Source organism: Manacus candei, unplaced genomic scaffold, assembly GCF_025592945.1.
Source record: "Manacus candei isolate 608988 ecotype Guabito, Panama unplaced genomic scaffold, ASM2559294v1 h1tg000046l, whole genome shotgun sequence".
Taxonomy (NCBI): domain Eukaryota; kingdom Metazoa; phylum Chordata; class Aves; order Passeriformes; family Pipridae; genus Manacus; species Manacus candei.
Window position 1 is genome coordinate 15839704 of NW_026138094.1, and position 20019 is coordinate 15859722.

At 51.3% G+C, this 20019-nt stretch overlaps 1 protein-coding gene and 1 long non-coding RNA gene across 3 annotated transcripts in view; both read left to right on the forward strand.

Moving 5' to 3' along the window:
* Positions 1-20019, forward strand: part of LOC127475287 (uncharacterized) — a 94807-nt gene that overhangs the window by 10640 nt on the left and 64148 nt on the right. The window lies entirely within an intron of this gene.
* On the forward strand, positions 668-17391 carry KIF23 (kinesin family member 23). 2 transcript variants are annotated; one of them, XM_051796869.1, is made up of 24 exons: positions 679-768; positions 1081-1141; positions 1268-1396; positions 2480-2585; positions 3336-3472; positions 4148-4257; positions 4949-5119; positions 6016-6057; positions 6469-6581; positions 7049-7170; positions 7677-7779; positions 8109-8188; positions 8278-8397; positions 8855-9014; positions 9925-10092; positions 10320-10477; positions 10744-10917; positions 11715-11891; positions 12207-12500; positions 14209-14439; positions 14854-14936; positions 15213-15294; positions 15562-15632; positions 16660-17391. In XM_051796869.1, exons 1-24 carry the CDS (start codon positions 758-760, stop codon positions 16673-16675), a joined length of 2919 nt encoding a protein of 972 aa, XP_051652829.1. In that variant the 5' UTR covers positions 679-757; the 3' UTR covers positions 16676-17391. The 2 variants fall into 2 exon arrangements, with proteins under 2 accessions (XP_051652828.1, XP_051652829.1); XM_051796868.1 differs by lacking the exon at positions 6016-6057 and having other exon boundaries at positions 668-768; positions 1078-1141.

The window sequence follows — 20019 nt, forward strand, 5'->3', positions numbered from 1 at the left end:
ATCCTCCACCCCAATTTCCACAGTTCCCCGTCAGGAAGTTTGGGCTTTCATAAGCTTGTTCCACCGTGTTTTTTACACGTCACAACAGCACATTGGAACCTTCATTTCCCCCCTGTGGATCATTTCAGGTGGGGAATTAACTGAGTGACTGATTTAATTTGGGAATTAACTGAGTGACTGATTTAATTCGGGAATTAATTGATTGACTGATTTAATTCAGGAATTAACTGATTTACTGATTTAATTCAGGAATGAACCGATTTACTGATTTAATTCGGGAATGAACTGATTTACTGATTTAATTCGGGAATGAACTGATTGACTGATTTAATTTGGGAATTCACTCATTGGTTTCACTCAGGAATTCACTGATTGACTGATTCACCTCCAGGCGTGGCCACAGGGGAGCCCTGGCACTACGAACTGACTGGATGACACCCCTTTTCCTGAGAACTAAGGAGATAAAAAAGGAGACAAATAAATCCAAGGCCGGACACAGCCCCGCGATCCGGCGGGGCCGGGACTCGAACCCGCGGCCCTCCCCTCCCTCTCTTCGTGACCAGCAGGGGGCGCCCGCGCTCAGGGCCGCGCCCCTCGGCGCCGCCATGGCAACGCGGTGCGCGATGACGTAGGACGCGGCCGTGCGCGCTGATTGGCTGGATTTGAACGCGGCGGGCGCGCGGCCGCGGCTCGGACCCGGCGCGGCCCCGATCGCGACCCCCGGGCCCTGTCGCGACATCGGCGGAGACACCGCAACATGAAGGCGGCGTAAGGCCCTCCACAGCCCCTTGCCGGCGCGCCGGGGGCGCGGGGCGGGGTGGGGCTGCCACGGGATGGGTCCCCTCGGGGTGTGGCCGCCACTCGGGATCCCTCCATTCCCCTCAGGGTCCCCCCCGTTCCCGTCCCGGGTCCTTCCCCACCCCCGGTTCTCTCCCTCCCTCCCGGTTCTTTCCCCTCGTCCCGGTTTCCCTGCACCCCGTTCTCCTCCATTCTCCCGGTTTCCCCCCCGTTCCCGGTTCTCTCCCCCCTGTCCCGGTTCTCCCCCCTCACCGTTCCCGTCCCCTCCCTCTCCCTCAGTAGGGCCAAGACGCCTCGGCGGCCGAAGAAGCCCACGAACCCGACGCTGAAGGACCCGGTGGGGGTGAGTGTGTGGCGGTGGGGGTGTAGGGCTGTGGGACGGGACTCGGCTTGGCCCCGCTGACCATCCCTCCCTCCTCCCTCCCTCCCTCTCCTCCTCCCTCTCCCCTCCCTCCCTCCCTCTGCCCAGGTTTACTGCCGGGTGCGGCCGCTGAGCCGCGCGGACCAGGAGTGTTGTATCGAGGTGATCAACGAGACCACGGTGCAGATCCACCCGCCCGAGGGGTACCGGGTGTTCCGCAACGGCGAGTACCGAGAGGTAACCACGCGGGGGGACCGCATTCCAGCCGGGAATGTGCCCGGACAAACTGCCGGCCCCACCCCTGCGAGTGTCCAAGGCCGGGCTGGGCTGGGAGCAACCTGCCACAGTGGAAGGTGTCCCACCCAGGATTTCCCCCTGGCTTGTGGGGCTCTTGCAGAGGGCAAAATCGGAATTTTTTTTTTCCCCCTTTTTCAAACCCATCCAGAGCAAAACTGCACCACTTCCTTAGCCATAAAATATATTCTCCACCGAGGAAGAGGCTTCTGCAGGGTGCAAGGAACTAAAGCCAACCTGAGGAATGCTTGTGCTGCTTAAAGGATTTTTTTTCATGCAGGACTAATTGAAAGAAAGCAGCTCTAAACTCAACCACACACAATTATATTTATAAGCATATAATAGATATTATATATACTTATATATAGTCTGTGCTCTGTACAGATGGTACAGAATGAGGAGCCAGAGCACTGTAGGACTGAAGGTGTTGTGGTAGTGAAAGGATTAACTGGAGTATCCCAAAACAGTGCTGGAATACCAAATGAGACAAAGCCATGGAGTTTTTAAGAAAAGAAAAAATAATAGAATTTTTGTGGCATTCTGGAATGGTTTGGGTGGGAAGGGATCTTAAAGCTCAGCCAGTGCCACCCCCTGCCATGGGCAGGGACACCTTCCACTAGCCCAGGTTGTTCCAAATCCCATCCAACCTGGCCTTGGACACTTCCAGGGATGGAGAATACACAGCTTCTCTGGGCAGGAATGTTGGGTGGGATGTAGAGTAGCCTGGCAAGTTCTTATAAGAAAGGTATAAAGTGATCTCTTAAGGCTTAAATGAAGGAGGCAAAGGTTAATTAAAAGTTTGATAAACCTTTGCTCAAAAACTTAAAATTCAGATATTTACCTGAGAAAGTGTTTTGATGGAAAAATGAGCGACCCATGTTCAAACCCTGGCTTGGTCCTAAAGCCGAGTTTAATCGTTCTGCTGAGCTGTGGGGATGTCCTAAGGTGTAACCCCTGGATGTTGGGAAGCAATGGACTCCTGGCCACGGAAGCTGAAGGTTCAGGCCGTGTCTCCTCTCTTGGCAGACCCAGTATTCCTTTAAGGAAGTGTTTGGCACCCTTGGGGTTCAGAAGGAGCTCTTTGACGTGGTGGCCAAACCTCTGGTGGAAGATCTGATCCGGGGCAAAAATGGTGAGCAACTGCTGGCCTGTGCCACTCCTCTGCCACCCTCCTGGCCATGGTTTCGTGGCTCTCGAGGTTTCTTGTCTTCTCAAGGTAAAAAGGTACATCTTGTCTGCTTTGGAATTGTGGCTCAGCTCCTCACACAACATCCTTGGAAGCTCTCATGTCTAAACCTATTTATTTTTGTGATGATTTGCATGTTAGGTGTGTCAAGGTCTAAGATTTTAGTGCAAGATGAACAGGAGAAGCTTTTTTTCTCTGTGGGAAGGGATGGATTGTCCACCTAAGGAGTGACTGCAGAAATCAGTTTGTGGGGTTTGTGGGGTTTGATCTCCTGGGTTTGGTGTGGGCACAGAATCCTGGAATGATTTGGGTTGGAAGGGACCTCAAAACCCATCCAGTCCCACCCCTGCCACGGGCAGGGACACCTCCCACTAGCCCAGGTGGCTCCAAGCCCCATCCAACCTGGCCTTGGACACTTCCAGGGATCCAGGGGCAGCCACAGCTTCTCTGGGCAACCTGTGCCAGGGCCTGCCCACCCTCACAGAGATACCACAGTGCCTGCTGTGTGTCAGACTCCTCAGTAATGCCCCATTTTTGGCTTCCAAGTGCCCTGTCCCAGAGAGGACAGTGGATAATTCCAGCTGTGCTGATCAGGGAGAGCTGCAAACACTGCTGGGGGGCTGGAATCCCTGACTCTCCAAAGAGAGACATTGTTTTTTTTTTCCCCAAATCCATTTGATTCCACACCTTTCCCAGGTCTCCTCTTCACCTATGGAGTGACAGGCAGTGGGAAGACCCACACCATGACGGGATCTCCTGGGGATGGAGGGCTCCTCCCTCGCTGCCTGGACATGATCTTCAACAGCATCGGGCCCTTCCAGGCCAAGAGATTCGTGAGTGGCTTCACCCTGAATCCTCCCCCCTGCTGTGTGACAGCCCCAAAGCCCCAGAAAAGGGCTGTCTGCAGAATAGGTCTGTGACTGAGAAACCAACCCAAACCAACCCACCCCCTCGAGGTTTGAGCAGCAGGGCCAGGGAGGGGGCTGGGATGGACATCTGGTGAAGATGTGTGGTCTGCCTGTCCTTCAACTGCTCTTCATTCCTTGATTTAAAAACAAGAAAAAAGAGGAAGCTTTCTGAGTTATGGAGTGAGATTTAGCCACGAGATCCAAAAGCCTCAGGAAACCTTATCCATAATCACAGAATCATTGAGGATGGAAAAGACCTCCAAGATCAGGAGTCCAGCCTTGGACTGAACACCTTTGTCAGCTAGACCAGAGCACAGACCAATTCACAGAGATGTGAGGCTTTTCTCGTGGGCAAACTTCTGTGGATTTTTAGTATCTAAATGTACTTAAAGACTCCTGGAAGCCTCTTCCTTGGGAGCATTTATGCAATCTTGTTATTTTGGAAATACCTGTTTTCTGCCAGATCCACTTGGCAGGCTGAGTGCTAGTGAGGGGCATGGAATTAATTCAAACTCATCAGTTGCCAGCTTGATCAAATAATTAGTTTTGTTGGTCAACACCTTAATTATTTTTTTTTTAATTGTCCAACCTTCCTGGCAGGTTTTTAAGCTGGATGACAAGAACGGGGTGGATGTTCAGAGTGAGGTTGATGCTCTGTTAGAGCGGCAGAGGAGAGATGCCCTGCCTGTCCCAAAAACTCCATCTGGGAAGTAAGTGACTGTTGGAACACTCAGAGGGAATTTAGTTACTATAAATGTTATTCCTTTAGTCTGGTTTTAACTTGTCTGGAGGTTTTTATCCTTCCCTTGGAGAAAGGAAAGAAAAATCCTAGAACCCTGGGATGGTTTGGGTTGGAAGGGATCTTAAAGATCATCATGTTCCAACTCCTATTGCTTAATATTCCTATTAATTAATAATATTAATTATTAATATCATTATTTAATTAGTAATTATTTATTGATTCATAACAGTAATAATGTTAATGATATTATTAATGTATTCCTAAGTATTAATTTAATATATTAAATAATATATTCCTAATAATATTCCTATTGATTAATAAAATATTAATGGGAAGTGAGTGTATTTCATTGAAGCAATTACATAATTATTTAGATTAGAAGACAGAATCAGGCAAGAGAAGTTTATTTTCATGAGCTCAATGCTGTGACTTTGAGCAGGAACACTGTGAAGTTCAACTTGGAGATGTTTTCCTAGAATCACCCAATATCCTGAGCTGGAAGGGGCCCTCCCAAGGCTCACCACAGTCCAGCTGCTGGGCCTGCCCAGGCCAGCCCAGGAATCCCAGTATTTTGGCAGCTCTGGAGCATTTCCATGCCCCAGTGCTCAGATGTGCCTGCCCAGCTCCAGGGGCTCCCACCTCACTCCCTGTGTCCACAGGCGCCACCTGGACCCCGAGTTTGCCGACATGATCAACGTGCAGGAGCACTGCAAGGTGGAGGAGGTGGATGAGGACAATGTCTACAGTGTCTTTGTGTCCTACATCGAGATCTACAACAACTACATCTACGACCTCCTGGAGGAGGCTCCCTTCGAGCCCATCAAACCCAAGTGAGTTTGGGAATCCTGCTATTCCTGGCTTTTGCAGGAGCTCCACCAGCTCTTTGTGGTTTTAGTCTTGGTGAGTCTGGCTCAAGTCACAAGAATCCTTAGAAAATCCCGTGGAAAGGTGATGGCAAAGGAGTCCAGACAGGAATATTTCAGTGTGCCAAGTACTGATGCTTGTTGTGACTTGGTGCTCCCTTCCCTGTTACAGTGGGAGATGGATATTTAAATATTTAATTTGGTGTCCCACTGAGATCCCAAATCTAGTCCTGTCTTCTGAGCACAATTCTAGCAGGTGACTGCAGCTTGGAGCAAGGCATTCCACAGCTGACCTTTTTTCCCCTGGAAACAGTGTCTTGGGTGAGAAATGCTGCTTTGTTGCTCCGTAGTTAATTCACATTTGCATAAGATTTCACCTGATGGCAGTAATTCCCAAAAACCAGCAGTGAATTGTCTCCTAATTGAAATGATGGATATTTCTGCAAAGGTGTGCAGACTTGGCTGACGTCTAAAATTGGTAAATCTTGACACCAGCAGGAAAAAAATATCTGCAAATTGGCCTTTGAATACATTTATTTAAATTCTAAAGCCATTCAAGTAGCCCATCAGCACATGTGTTAATTAAAGAGTTGGCTGATTTACAAAGACCAGCTCGAGCAAAGCAGGCTGTGTCTCTCAGACATCAAGAGCTGTCTCCAGGGCACTGGGCTGAAAAGGATTTGAATGTCTGTGAAGGCTTTGGAAACAATGACATTGGTTTAGTGTTGTGCTTCTGCCCAAAAACCAGCCTAGGAAGACTCTTGGCTTGTTTCTCTTTCTGGAAGCTGCAGTGTGTTATATGTGGAGAGATTTTAGGCACAAACTTGAATGACTTAATGTTTTTACCCCTGTTTTTTCGGTAGGTGGAACAATTGCAACACCCCTGTGCGAAATGGAGACTTTATGTATGTGCACAGCCTATTATTGCCATCTCAAAAAGTGCCACTTTCCTTCAGTAGAAGCAGAAAATAGACTGATTCCCTGTCTCTTCTTGCTTTACTAGCAAATACTGAGTGCTGTCAAAGCCCCCTTGCTTCTGTGTGCATGTAGAAAAGCAGTAGCTGCCACCAAAGCAATGATTCCCAGCAGAAATTGCAATTAAATGTAGCTGCTCAATTAAAGCAGTAGCTGAAGTGTCACTAATCTGGGCTGGGTGTGTGTCCTTGTGTTTCCTCTTCCATCCTCTGTGCAGATAATCCACGTAGTCACTCTGAATTTTGCACTTGAACACAACTTGCATGCCAATGATGTACAGAAAACTGTTCTAATTTTTTTTTTTTTTTGTCTGTTTGTTTTATTTCCTCCTTGTCCCAAAGACCTCCCCAGTCCAAAATGCTTCGGGAGGACCAGAACCACAACATGTACGTCACGGGCTGCACGGAGGTGGAGGTGAAGTCCACAGAGGAAGCTTTTGAGGTGTTTTGGAGAGGTAAATCTTCCAGAATTGGGTGCAGGTCACAGAATCCTGGAATGGTTTGGGTTGGAAGGAGCTTAAATATTGTCCAGTTCCAGCTGGACACCTTCCACTAGACCAGGCTGCTCTAAGTCCCATCCAGCCTGGCCTTGGACACTTCTGGGAATGTGGAGTCCACAACCTCCCAACTAGACCGGGTTGCTCCAAGCCCTGTCCACCCTGGCTTTGAGCACTCCCAAGAATGTGGAACCCACAAGCTCCCTGGGCACCTGTGCCTCACCTGGGCACCTGTACCCCACCACCCTTCCAGTAAAGAATTCCTTCCCAATATCCCACGGAACCCTTCCCTCCTTCCCCCTAAGGCCGTTCCTTTGGCAGCTGAGAAGTCCTTCCCGCTGTGGTGCTGAGAGCAGAGCTGGCTTTGCCAGGTGGGAACTGTGTTTCCCAACCCCCTGTTCTGTGGGCTGTGTGCTGCCCTGCAGGTCAGAAGAAGCGGCGCATTGCCAACACGCAGCTGAACCGCGAGTCCAGCCGCTCCCACAGCGTCTTCATCATCAAACTGGCTCAGGCCCCGCTGGATGCCGACGGAGACAACGTCCTGCAGGTGAGCTCGGAGCAGCTGAGCCCAGGAGAACTCGGGGGGGGGGAGCTTGGGAAAGGTGCTGAACCTTGGAAATGGTTCCTGTGTCTTGAATTTCCAGGGGACAGAATTAATCTCCTTTTTGTGCTGAAAATAAGGCCTTAAAATCACAGGCTCTGCTGAGTTGGGAAGGACCCACGAGGATCAGTGAGTCCAACTCGCACATGGAGGGTGGAGCTGCTGATTCCTTTGGGTTTCACCTTTTCCTTTGTTAGGAATGTAAAATGTGGAGGATTTGGATGAGGGCAGTTGTTATACCCATCCTGTGGGCCAGGACACAAGGGAGCTGCTAAACTTCCCAAGCAAAGCTGGTGGTGCCCAGGCCTTGGGCTGTAAAAACACCCCCTGACCTTATTTAAGGGCTCAACGTGTATTATTTTGAAGTGTTCATGCTGTTTTGGGGGGTGGGGTGTTCCCCCCACCCCTTCAGAAGGAATATGGAGGTGATTATCCTTTGTTTCCTGTGGCAGGAGAAGGAACAGATCACTCTGAGCCAGCTGTCCTTGGTGGATCTGGCTGGAAGTGAGAGAACCAACAGGACAAAAGCCGAGGGGAACAGGCTGCGAGAAGCAGGTGGGAACCACCTTTAGGCACCCTGGTGATTACTCTGCTAATTATGCTGCCATTAGTCTTGTCTCCTGGTAGAGACATCCCAGGGAGAACTGAAGTGCTCTGTTATGATGATCAATTATCTGATTTGATGACCTGAAACCCTCTGGTTTGGAAACCACAGGTTTTCAGTAGCACTTCTTCTGCTCCTTCAGTTAATTGGAGCAGTTATCTGGAACAAACAGAACGGAAGGCAGGCAATTTATCCTTCAAGAAACTGTTAAATAATTTGGGAACCTGATCCAAGTGGCTGCTTATGGAGTTTTTTGCTCTGCCTTTGGGTTTTTTTTAAGGTAACATCAACCAGTCACTGATGACGTTGAGAACCTGCATCGAAGTTCTGCGGGAAAACCAGTTGTACGGGACAAACAAGGTGTGGAACCCTCATCCCATCATCCTGTCCTTTGAGGAAGACCTGGAGTGCTGAAAACTTGCTAAATCCTTCCTGTGCTTGATTTTCAGATGGTTCCATACAGAGATTCCAAACTGACTCATCTCTTCAAGAACTATTTTGATGGAGAAGGGAAGGTCCGGATGATCGTGTGTGTCAACCCCAAAGCTGAGGACTATGAGGAGAGCCTGGTAACCCCCCTGCACAACTTACTGCAGTCCCTCCTGCTCCTTTCTTCACATTTCCCACTCAATTCTTGTGCTTGAATAGATAAAAGGAATTATATTTTTTTGTTATAGTTTTGTAGGGTAAAATCTTATTTTTCCTCTTAAAATTACAACTGCTACATGCTTGTGAAGAAGGAAAGGTTTTACTTATTTAGAGAATTCCAGAGAGCCATATTTAGGTGCTTAATCCCTGCTATGGCAGCACTTAGAGGAATCTGAGCTGTCTGCCCAAGGGTTCATGGTTCCTCGGGACTGGAGCTCTGGGGGTGTTCCTGGGAAGGCTTTGGGGTGCTCCACATCAGAATCCCAAGTGGGGAACCACTCGAGATTAGAGCTGGGTCGTGTCCTCTCGTATTTCATTGCCTGACCCCCCTTTGAGTGCCCCTCTGAGGTGTTGTGTGGCTCTCTCCCGTCCCTGCAGCAGGTGATGCGCTTTGCAGAGATGACCCAGGAGGTGGAGGTGGCCAGGCCCGTGGACAGACCCCTGTGCGGGCTCACCCCCGGCCGGCGCTTCCGCAACCAGGCCTTCCGCGAGGAGCTGGCCAGGAAACTGGAGATGAGGGGCGGCCCCCTCGGGGGGGGTGAGTACTGCAGAGAGGGGGCAGGCTGGGAGGGGTTCACCTGGAGGAGAGAAGGCTCCAGGGAGAGCTGAGAGCCCCTTCCAGGGCCTAAAGGGGCTCCAGGAGAGCTGGAGAGGGACTGGGAACAAGGGATGGAGAGGCAGGACAACAGGGAATGGCTTCCCACAGACACAGGACAGGGTTAGATGGGATATTGGGGAGAAATCCTTCCCTGTGAGGGTGGTTGAGGCCCTGGCACAGGTTACCCAGAGAAGCTGTGGCTGCCCCTGGATCCCTGGAAGTGTCCAAGGCCAGGCTGGACGGGGCTTGGAGCAACCTGGGCTAGTGGAAGGTGTCCCTGCCCATGACAGGGGGTGGGACTGGGTCATCTTTAAGATCCCTTCCAACCCAAACCATTCCATGATTCCATGGTTACAGCACAGTTTTGTGTTAGGAGTTACAAGCTGTTTTAAAACAAATTATTTGAGCCTGGAAAGTGCAAAAGGAGCTTCAGTGACCTGTTGGCTGGGAGCTCTCTGTGCAGTGGGAGCTGCTCCTTCCTCACTGCCTGCAGTCCAAACACAGTCCCTGTGTGAGTCTGAACGAATCCTTTGTTATTGGGGATGACTCCATGGTCCCAGTATTGAAGCTCCTGGAAGCAAATTGTGCTGAGGATGATACTTTGATGTTTCTACATGTTTAGGGCCTGCTTTAGAAATCCAGAGTTGCCTGGAGGTTTTGTAAAGCAATGAATTGAGAATGACACATTAAATCTTCACTCAGCACTGTCAGCTCTTCTGAAAACCTATAGCTCTCCTTAATTGTTCCCATGATCCTGTGGAGTGAATGCTCTGTGCGTGTGTTATCCATTGGAATCTTCCTGTCCTGTAACTTGCTGACAGACTTTCTTTCTTGCCTTTAAATGCTGCAGAAACAGAAGAGCAATCCGTGGCAGAAATGCTTTTGCAGAGCTTCCCCCCGTTGCCCTCGTGTGAGCTCTTGGACATCAACGATGATCAAACCCTTCCCAAGCTCATCGAGGCCCTGGAGCAGCGCCAGAAAATGAGGCAGATGCTGTCAGAGGAGTTTGCCAAAAATGGTAAGAGTTTGAACATCAGGCAGAGCTTGATTTTTGGTGCCCTTGTTACTCCTCCAGGCTCCCTTCTACACCAACAGAAAATAATTATCTTGTCTGGATTGATCATTTCCCCCTTTTTTTGAGGTCATTAAAGAGCTGGTGGCTTTAAGTTGGCAGGAGAAAAGCAGAAGTGCTTTGGGTGTTGTGGAGATCAGGTGAGAAGGGGAAATGTCTCCATTCTCTTCCAGTGCTTGCCTTTAAAACAATGCTGCAGGAGTTTGACTCCAGTGTCGTATCCAAGGAACACTATATCCAAGGAAAACTGTCTGAGAAGGAGAAAATAATAGCAGGGCAGAGAACGGAGCTGGAACGTCTGGAGAAGAAGATTAAAACCTTGGAATACAAGGTCAGGTTGGGCATTTTCAAGCACAAACCACATTTTTTATGTACCCCTTGGCAAGTCCTGTGACATCAGAAGTTGCTGGATATTGGAAACAAGATAAAAAGGATTTTGTGGGGAACTTCACTGAACACTTTTTTGCCCTTTTTAGTATGTGAAGATGGGCAATGTGTAATTTAAAATGTATATTTACGGTCATATAACTGGCAATTCAGGGCTTAGATGGTTGTGTTCCTAAGAAGTGTATTGAAATCCTTCCTGTCTTCCTGCAGATTGACATTTTGGAGAAAACTGCCACAATTTATGAGGAGGACAAGAGGAATCTTCAGCAGGAACTGGAAAGCAAGAGCCAGAAGCTGCAGCGTCAGGCGTCGGACAAGAGGAGGTTGGAGGCCAGGCTGCAGGGGATGGTGGCAGAGACCACCATGAAATGGGAGAAGGAGTGTGTAAGTGCTCTGCTGCATCCACTTCACTTCTAGAGATGTAGTGTGTGCACATTCCAGTAGCTGGAACCTCTTCCTTTGGGCTTGGGCCACTCTTAGGGAGTGGTTCTCTTGTAGAAGTGTCAGAATTTCCCCTTTTTCCTTGTGGAAGTTCTCTTGCTCAGCTCTGCTCTGGACAAGCAATAAGGAAAGGAAAGCTGAGGAATTAACTTTTGCTACTTGAGGATCATTGATGGAACTCTAATTGGGCGTGTTCCCATCTGCTGTAATTTAGGAAAGCAGATAATTATGGTGTTAAATGTGGTGTTGCTTTATAATCTGGAAAGTCTGTCTTTACACTGACAAGGCGTTATTTCCAATAGCTTGTGTCTCAGTGGGGAAGATATTCATTCCATAGAGAATTCCCTGCAAAATCCCAGCACAGTTTAACCTGGGGGAACTTTTAAGGGGGGACCTTCTGGCTCTGCAACCTCCTGACAGGAGGGGGGAGCCAGGGGGAGTCAGGCTCTGCTCCCAGGGAACAAGGGACAGGAGGAGAGGACAAGAGGCCTCAAGCTGTGCCAGGGGAGGCTCAGGTTGGACATCAGGAGGAATTTCTTCCTGGAAAGGGCTGTCAGGCACTGGAAGGGGCTGCCCAGGGAGGTGGTGGAGTCCCCACCCCTGGAGGTGTCCAAGGAACAACTGGACTGGTGGGGATCAGTCACAGGTTGGACTCGATGGCCTTGGAGGTCTTTTCCAACCCCAGTGATTCCATGTTTTCCTGTGAGGTACTTGATGCTTTCCCTGCCTTGTCCTTGCAGGAGCGTCGTGTGGCAGCAAAGCAGCTGGAGATGCAGAACAAGCTCTGGGTGAAGGATGAGAAGCTGAAGCAGCTGAAGGCCATTGTCACTGAGCCCAAGGAGAAGCCAGAGAGGCCCTCGAGGGAGAGGGACCGAGAGAAGGCTGTGCAGAGGTCACTGTCTCCTCCCCCAGTGCCTGTAAGTCACCTCCAGACACTGACTGATGTAGGGAAAAGCATATTTTAAGGATGAAGTGCAGGTTAAAAAGTAGTTCCCAGGCACAGAATTGTGAGTAGCTGAAACTGCCTTTGCATTCCTTGTGTCCCTTGTTCACTTGTGCTCCCACCTCCTACTGCTGCTCCACTGAGAGAACACCTGAGTCTGCTGTCACTGCAACACTGCACTCATCCAGCTGAGTTTTCCCTCTGCACATTGTCAGGATTCCCTGTTCATTGCTGTATGAGTTCCACTGTGTGTGTTTGTGTTCACTAACTCCTCTCCCCTTCTCTGCAGAGCTCTAGTCCCTTTGCTCAGGGGGGGCACAGCCAGCGCCTCGCCAGCCCCCCGCAGGGGCCCAGACGTTCTAACTCCTGTAGCAGCATTTCTGTGGCCTCCTGTGTCCTGGAGTGGGAGCAGAAAACCCCTTCACACAAGCAGAGCACTTCTTATGCCAGGACTAAACAAGAGCCAGAGCCGAGTAGAGGCTGTAACAGCTCCCACAGAAGGCGAGGGATGTGCTGGACTGGAGTCCTTGAGGTGCCCAGGCATAGAGAGGAGCTAGAGATAGAAGAGGATCACTGCTGCAGGGTTAGTGCTGCTCCTTCCAAAGCTCAACCTAGAGTGGCTTAGTCTGGCTTAAAGTTCTCCTCCCTTGAGCATTCCTAACGTAGAGTAGAGCTTTGCCCTGGCTGTGTTTCTCCCGGGATGGGCTGTTCCCAGACTGAGCCTGGCTGCTCACTCGGACCTCTTGGGGTTTAGATCCTCCTCAGAACTTGAAGGTGTGTTTAGTCTGGCCTGGCCAGGCCCTGCCTCGAGCTCTGAGTGTCCCTGTGCTTTCCCTTGTGTCTGTCTCCTCCAGTCCATCCTCCTGCATTTGCCAAGGCCTGTCTGGGCAGTTTAAGGTGGTCTGGAAATAGTGCTTGGATAAACATCCCACCTGTGACTCCAGTTGGACTCTCTTACAAGACTCTTCCCTCATTTCCATGGGGGGGCTCTGATTACAGGGATTTCCCCCAAACTGCTGCCTGGCAATGCTTATCAGTGGTGGCAGCTCATGGCACTGTCACTGTGGCTCAGGTAAATCTGAGAGAGCTGTACAAGTTTATCATGGCATCATTCATTTCTGAGAGCGTTCCCAAACTTCTCCCAAATTATTCCAATTCTTCATTTATTTGTATTTGTTTTAATGGAAGATTTTTGCTGAAAGCCACATTTCCCTGTATATGTTTAAGTTTTAAGAGGTGCTTTAGACCTGTAAGAGGTTTATCTGTGTGGGGCACAGTCAAAGACTGTGTGGTGGTTGCTCATCTGAAAATACAGCAGGTGGGATTTGCATCCATGGTTGTGTAAGGATTGGGAGGCCTCCAAAATTACCGTGTAAATGGAACAGACTCTGCAAATCCTCTTTCAAAAGGCCATTCCAAGATCTTGTTCTGATTTTCCCGAGCATCTGCCAACAATTCTCATGTTCCTGAAATGCAGTAGATGAGCTTCTGCCATTCCCATGGATTTCCAACAGCTCAGTTCAGAGCAGTAGCACAGGGAATGTTTCCTGTGCTCCGTGTACCCAGAAGTGCTGGGAGGCCTTGCATCCTTCAGAGGTGTTGGGAATCCATCCTCTTGCATCCTTCAGAGGTGTTGGGAATCCATCCCCTTGCATCCTTCAGAGGTGTTGGAAATCCATCCCCTTGCATCCTTCAGAGGTGTTGGAAATCCATCCCCTTGCATCCTTCAGAGGTGTTGGGAATCCATAGTGAGGATGGATTTGCTTGCTTTGCTACCTCCAAATTACATTTGAGATCATGAATGAATCCATGGAGACACAAATTCCTCTTTTCTGGTTGGTTAAGATATTCATAAATCCTAGAATATCCTGAGTTGGAGGGGATCCATCAGGATCATCCAGTCCAACTCCAGGCCCGGCATAGGATCCCAACAATCCCACCCTGTGCCTGGGAGTGTAATCCAAACGCTCCTGGAGCTCTGGCAGGTTTGGAGCTGTGCCCACTTCCCTGGGGAGCTGTCCCAGTGTGGACAGAGTGGGACAAGGCCCTCCTTTGACCAGCTGGTGATGGAAATTTGGGAGGAGATTGCCAAACATAGATTTCCTCCTCGAGGAAACTTTAATAAATGTGGGATGCGACAACGCTAAAATTCCTAAGAAATAGGAATTGCACAGAACATTCCATTATAACTTCCTGCCAGGCTCTTGGAGCCTTCCAGGGTACAACCCGAGGGCACTTTGGGCACAGAGCTGCGGGTTCCCCCTGTGATGACTTTTCCTGCCTCTCTCCAGAACGCGCCTCCCGTGCGGCTCCGGCACCGCCGCTCGCGCTCGGCCGGGGAGCGCTGGGTGGACCACAAACCCCCCTCCAACGTGCCCACGGAGACGGTGCTGCAGCCCCACGTGCCCCACGCCATCACCGTGGCCACGGCCAGCGAGAAGGCCCTGGCCAAGTGCGACAAGTACATGCTGACACACCAGGAGCTGGCCTCCGACGGCGAGATCGAGACCAAACTCATCAAGGTGAGGCGGCTCCTTCCTCGGCAGCTCGGCCCAAACCTCCTCCTGGCAGCTTGTCCTGCAGGCCTGGGGAAGGGAATGTTGGACTCCACCCACTAAGAGTTGGTTTGGAACTCCTTTACACTGGGATTTGAGGGGGCTGAAAGTCCTCTCCTTGAGCTTTGTTGTTGCTTCCTATAAACCACGATAGGCTTGTTGATCTCACCATTTTCCTTCAGAAGTTCAGGAAGGATTTCCTTCCTGGAAAGGGCATTTCAGGAAGGATTTCTTCCTGTCAGGCGTTGGAGGTGGAGGAGTCCCCATCCCTGGAGGTGTCCAAGGAAGGCCTGACCATGGCACTCAGGGCTCTGGGCTGGGGGATGAGGTGAATCTTGCCCTGCTGACCTGACAGTTCCTTGTCTCTGCTCTGGGTTCCAGGGGGATGTTTTCAAAACCAGGGGTGGTGGCCAGGCTGTGCAGTTCACTGACATCGAGACCCTGAAGCAGGAATCTCCCACGGGGTGAGTTGGGCCTTTCATTTTGGGTTCTGGGGGTGTGGAACTCCAGGAGTTGCACATGGAACCACTTCTGGTCCCAGCCATCCAATGGGAAGTCGTTGCTTCCAGCCTGAAATCATACGAATGTAACTTAGAGGCTCTGGATGCTGAAGGTGCTTTTAAGGCTGGTTTGCTGCTGAGGGCAAGGATTTATTTTGGCAGTATGAAATGTGCTCTCCTGTGCACCAGGATCTGCCCAGTCACAGGTCTTTGTGCTCTTCCCACACGTTCCTGTTCCAGGCGGAAGCGACGCTCGTCCCCTTCCCAGCCTGACCCCCTTGGAGAGGCTGCAGACTCGGAATGGACTGATGTGGAAACCAGAGTAAGACAAAAGGGAAAAGGGGAACATCTCGTGGTCATGGGATTTGGAATGGGTTGGGTTGGAAGGGACCTTAAAGCTCATCCTGTTCCCCCTGGGATGGTGTCCATGGGCTGGGACACCTTCCACTAGCCCAGGTTGCTACAAGCCCTATCCAGCCTGGCCTGGAACATTCCAGGGATGGGGAGTCCACAGCCTGGATGAGAATTTGGGCTGATGCTGAGCTGGGGGTGGTGGGAGCAGCAGAGCCTGACTGGTGTGTGTTCCCAGTGTTCCGTGGCAGTGGAGATGAGGGCGGGATCAGCACTTGGACCTGGATATCAGCACCATGCTCAGCCCAAGTAAGTGCTCCTGGGAGGCTCATTCCCTTTCCTGATAGCTCCTAAAATTAGGGAACTTTTCTTTCTCCCTGACCTCGCTGCCCTTCCCACTTCAGGCTTGGATTCCCAACTGGAATAGGGTTAGGGATGGCAGGGAGAACTCCCTGCATTCCCTCTCCTGTCCCTGCAGCCTTTAGCAGAAACTGATACAGCAAAGAATACTCGTTTTATCTTTAGAGACATTTCAATTTACCAAGTTTCCAGTTCAGTGTGGCCTGGAGAGCAGGGAACTGAGGGGACCATTCCCAGTGGTGTTCCTGACCATGGCTAAAAAAATTCCAGCTGTGTGATTCCTGAGGCCCCCAGCTAAGGAACCACGGGCTCTAATCATGCTGGGGGGAACTTCCCTCTTTTCCAAATTGTTAGAGAATGGAACAGCCCTGGAGAGCTCAGGCTGTTCTGGGGCGTGGTGGCATCAGTGGCAGTCACACATGTCACTGCAGGGTTACCACATTTCCTGCACAAATCCAAATAATCCCCCAGTCCCCAAGGCTGGGGCCAACATTTGAGCCCCACATGTAACCCAACCCTTCCCTGCCTAAAGTGAAGGCAGTTTAGTTAACCCAGGGCTTGCATGGGCTCAGCATGGGCTCAACAAGGGCTGTGGCCTCTTGCAGGTGGTGCTGGCAGTGCCCTGGGAGTGCCCTGCCCAACTCAGGGCCACCCCACTGTGCAGGACGTGCTGCTGGGAGCCTTTGCTGCAGCCTTGGCACGGTGTAGTAACCCCTCCAGTTCTCCTGGGCATTGGGCTTGGAGCTTGGGCTTGTAACTTGTAAATAATTGAAACAAGGCTTTGCTTTACGTTCCCCAAAAAAGTAAAATACAGGTGTTTCTGGAGCTTTCTCCGGTTAAACGTTGCATTTGGTAGCACAGGAGGGATGTGAGGCCCAAAGGTGTCGAAAACAGGGAAATTGGGTGGTGGCTGCTCCTAAAGCTGCTGTGGGGGGACTCTCAGAGTTGTTTGTGGCTCTTTCCTTTCCCGTTTTAGGCGAAGAAAGCCCTGAATTTCTGCTGGAAGTTTTCCTGGATTTTCCCAGGCCGATGAATTCTCTGCTACCAGTGTCCCATGTCACAGACCCTGCTTTGTCCTCACTCCAGGCTGGTGTTTTTAGGGTGGCCTGTGCTGGGAAATGGTTCCATGGGTGATACCTGTGATCCCAAAGAAACTCCAGAGGGATGTGTGTATTTTCCATAGATTTAGGGCCGCTCTGCCAACGTGCCTCTGGAATTCCAAACACCTTCTGCCTCATGTATGGAGCTGTATCTTTACAGCCTTGTGCCACAAGGCTTCTGCCTTGCAGATTTTCCCAGCTTTTCCATTCCACACTCCCAGATCCATCTCTCCTGGTCACTCTCCCTCCCTTCAGGGCCTCTCTTCTGAGGAGGCCCAAAGGCTGCTATGGATTTAGCTGCAGTGCTGCACTTTAAGGGTGTTTTTAGGCCATTCCCTGTTTTATCCTAACCAGCAACAGCTTGGGAATATGAATTTCTCCTTGAAAGAATGACCTCTGAGTATTTAATGTGTAAACCAGCCCCTTGAAACGTGTCAGTGTTGACAGGAACAGGAATCCTGAGGTGAGCAGTGGGGACTTGGCATCAGCCCCCCCATTGTGCCAGTGAGGAACTCCCTGGAGGGGAGGGACAGGGGGGTTTCCTCACATCTGTGCTCAGACCTTTCTCTGTGTGTCCCTGCAAACGTGTTCAAATAAATCCTTTTATTCCAAATGCTCTCCCAGACCCTGTTGTGGTTGTTGAGGGCAGTGGCTGAGGGAGCCCCACAGCCCCTGCCTGTGTCCTGTGCAAAGGGATGCACTCTGGGGGATGATTCTGGAGCTGAAATGGTGGAATGTGCTTGGATCCCCAGGTGTTGTTTGGCCAACTTTGTTTGCAGCTCTGCAAACTGCTTTTGGGGCAGTTGGGTCCAACTGGAGTGGTTGCCTTGTTATAAGGTAATTTTAGAGTCCCAGAATGGTTTGGGATGGAAAGGGACCTTAAAGCCCATCCAGTCCCACCCCCTGCCATGGGCAGGGACACCTTCCACCAGCCCAGGTGGCTCCAAGCCCCGTCCAGCCTGGCCTTGGACACTTCCAGGGATCCAGGGGCAGTCACAGTTTCTCTGGGAATTCTATTCCAGGGCCTGCCCACCCTCCCAGCCAGGAATTCCTTCCCAATATCCCATCTGTCCCTGCCCTCTGGCAGTGGGAAGCCATTCCCTGTGTCCTGGCCCTCCATCCCTTGTCCCCAGTCCCTCTCCAGCTCTCCTGGAGCCCCTTTAGGCCCTGCCAGGGGCTCTCAGGTCTCCCTGGATCCTTCTCTTCTCCAGGTGAACCCCCCCAGCTCTCCCAGCCTGGCTCCAGAGCAGAGGGGCTTCAGCCCTGGGAGCAGCTCCGTGGCCTCCTCTGGACTCTCTCCAGCAGCTCCATGTCCTTGTGCTGTTGTTCCCAGGGCTGGAGGCAGCTCTGCAGGTAGAGTCTTATCCAAGGTCTAAGTGATTCCATGAGCTCCACAGGCTCTGGATGGCAGGGAAGCAGCTCTGCCGAGTGCCACTAGATGGTGTGGGATAACCATCCCGGCTGGACTGGATCCCTCTCTGCCCGCAGGGAGAGGCTTTGCCCCGGGGCTGGGCCAGGGAATGACTCCTTTCCTTGGGATCCCCCGAACCTGGGCAGTGTTTTCCTGCTGCCACCCACCTTCCTGCCTTTTGCTGCTGCCTCCCTGCTGGGAGGACAGGGACAGAGATAGGGATAACCAATAGAAATAATGAACTTAAACAAGGCTCTTATTTCTGGCATTCAAATTGATTAAATAATGGATCCATTAATGACAAGCAAACATTATCTCTTTGATTTGGATTCCATCATCCTGTCAGTCATATTGGAAGTGTTCCAGAGGAAACCTGGGAGACACAAGGAACTGATGCTCAGAACTTTGCATGGAAAAGATTTACCCTCAGAATGTAGCAAGGTGAGCTGCTGAATTTGCCCTCAAAATGCTCCTTTTTCTATCCCTGCTGGGAGGCCAAAGCGTTTCTTTCCCAGCCCTTTCCCAGCTCCATGTTTTGGTTTCACACTCTGTGTTTCCAAGAGCTTTGCTCTGGAATTTCTGCTTGTGGAGGCGAAAGGATTTGAGCCCAAAGCAAACACCTCCTGCAGCCACTTTGTCCCCTCAGAAAGGTTAATCCCAAGTGCAAACAGACCTTGGAGAGGAGGATTCATCCTTGCCAGCCCTGGGAGGAGGTGGCAGTGTGGTCAGGGCTGGGCTGGAGTCTGTCCCTTCTTCATGGAATCCTGGAATGGGTTGGGCTGGGAGGGACATTAAAACCAATGCCCACCTTGTCCCCCAGCCCAGAGCACTGAGTGCCACGTCCTGTCCTTCCCTGGGCACCTCCAGGGCTGGGGATCCCCCACTGGAAGAGCAGAGGGGCAGTGGATGCCTGGAGCCAGGGAAGGATCTCGCTGTTCTTCCTCATCCTTCGGCTCCTTGGCAAGGCAGGAGCCCAGAGCTGACTCCACGTTTACCTTTTGAGGTAACAAATTCCTCCCCCCAGGCTGGATGTGCAGTGGGATCCTCCTGCCAGCTCTGCTCCGTCAGAGTTTCCTGCTGGCACGAGGGGATGGCTCTGGATTGTGTTCCCTGGGCTGCTTGGATGTTCTTGGCATTAATGGGCTGCAGCTCTGCTGAGCAACAAACAGCAGGAGAATAAGGAGCAGGAATGGCCCTGGAATGACAGACAGGGTGAGCTGGGGCAGAGCTGGAGCTCAACTGGGGCTGCTCCAGGGCCTGCTGTGGAAAAGGGGGGAGACAAGGCATGAGAGTCCAGGGCATCCCAATCTTCTCCCAGGTCTTCCACATTCTGAGGATGGAAGCCCAGCAGCCTGCTGGGTTAGCTGAGCTCGTCCTGCCAAGTGCTGTGTGGATAAAAAGGGGCTGGGAGAGCTGCTGACCCCAGGAGAGCTCCAGGGGGGCAGGAAAATGCTGATTCCCAGGAGCCTGTTTGCTCTGGGCCCTGGGGGGGCTTCACTCCCTTGTGCTCCGACCCCACAGCTCCGGCTGTTCCAGCCTGGCCTCGGGATTGGGAACCTCTGTGCTCCCTGGGAGCCACTGGCCGTGGCACTCAGTGCTCTGGGCTGGGGGACAGGGTGGGGATGGGGCACAGGGGGGACTCAGTGACCTTGGAGGGCTTTTCCATCCTCAGTGACTCCACCTTGCAGGAATTGAGCCCCCTAAGACATGGACTGGAATGAGAGAACAGCCACTGCTGGATGTGTGCTATACACCCACCTTTTCATCAGTATTTCCCCCTTTACACTTTCTCCCAGTGAACCTTTTTTGTTTTCCAGTCATTTTT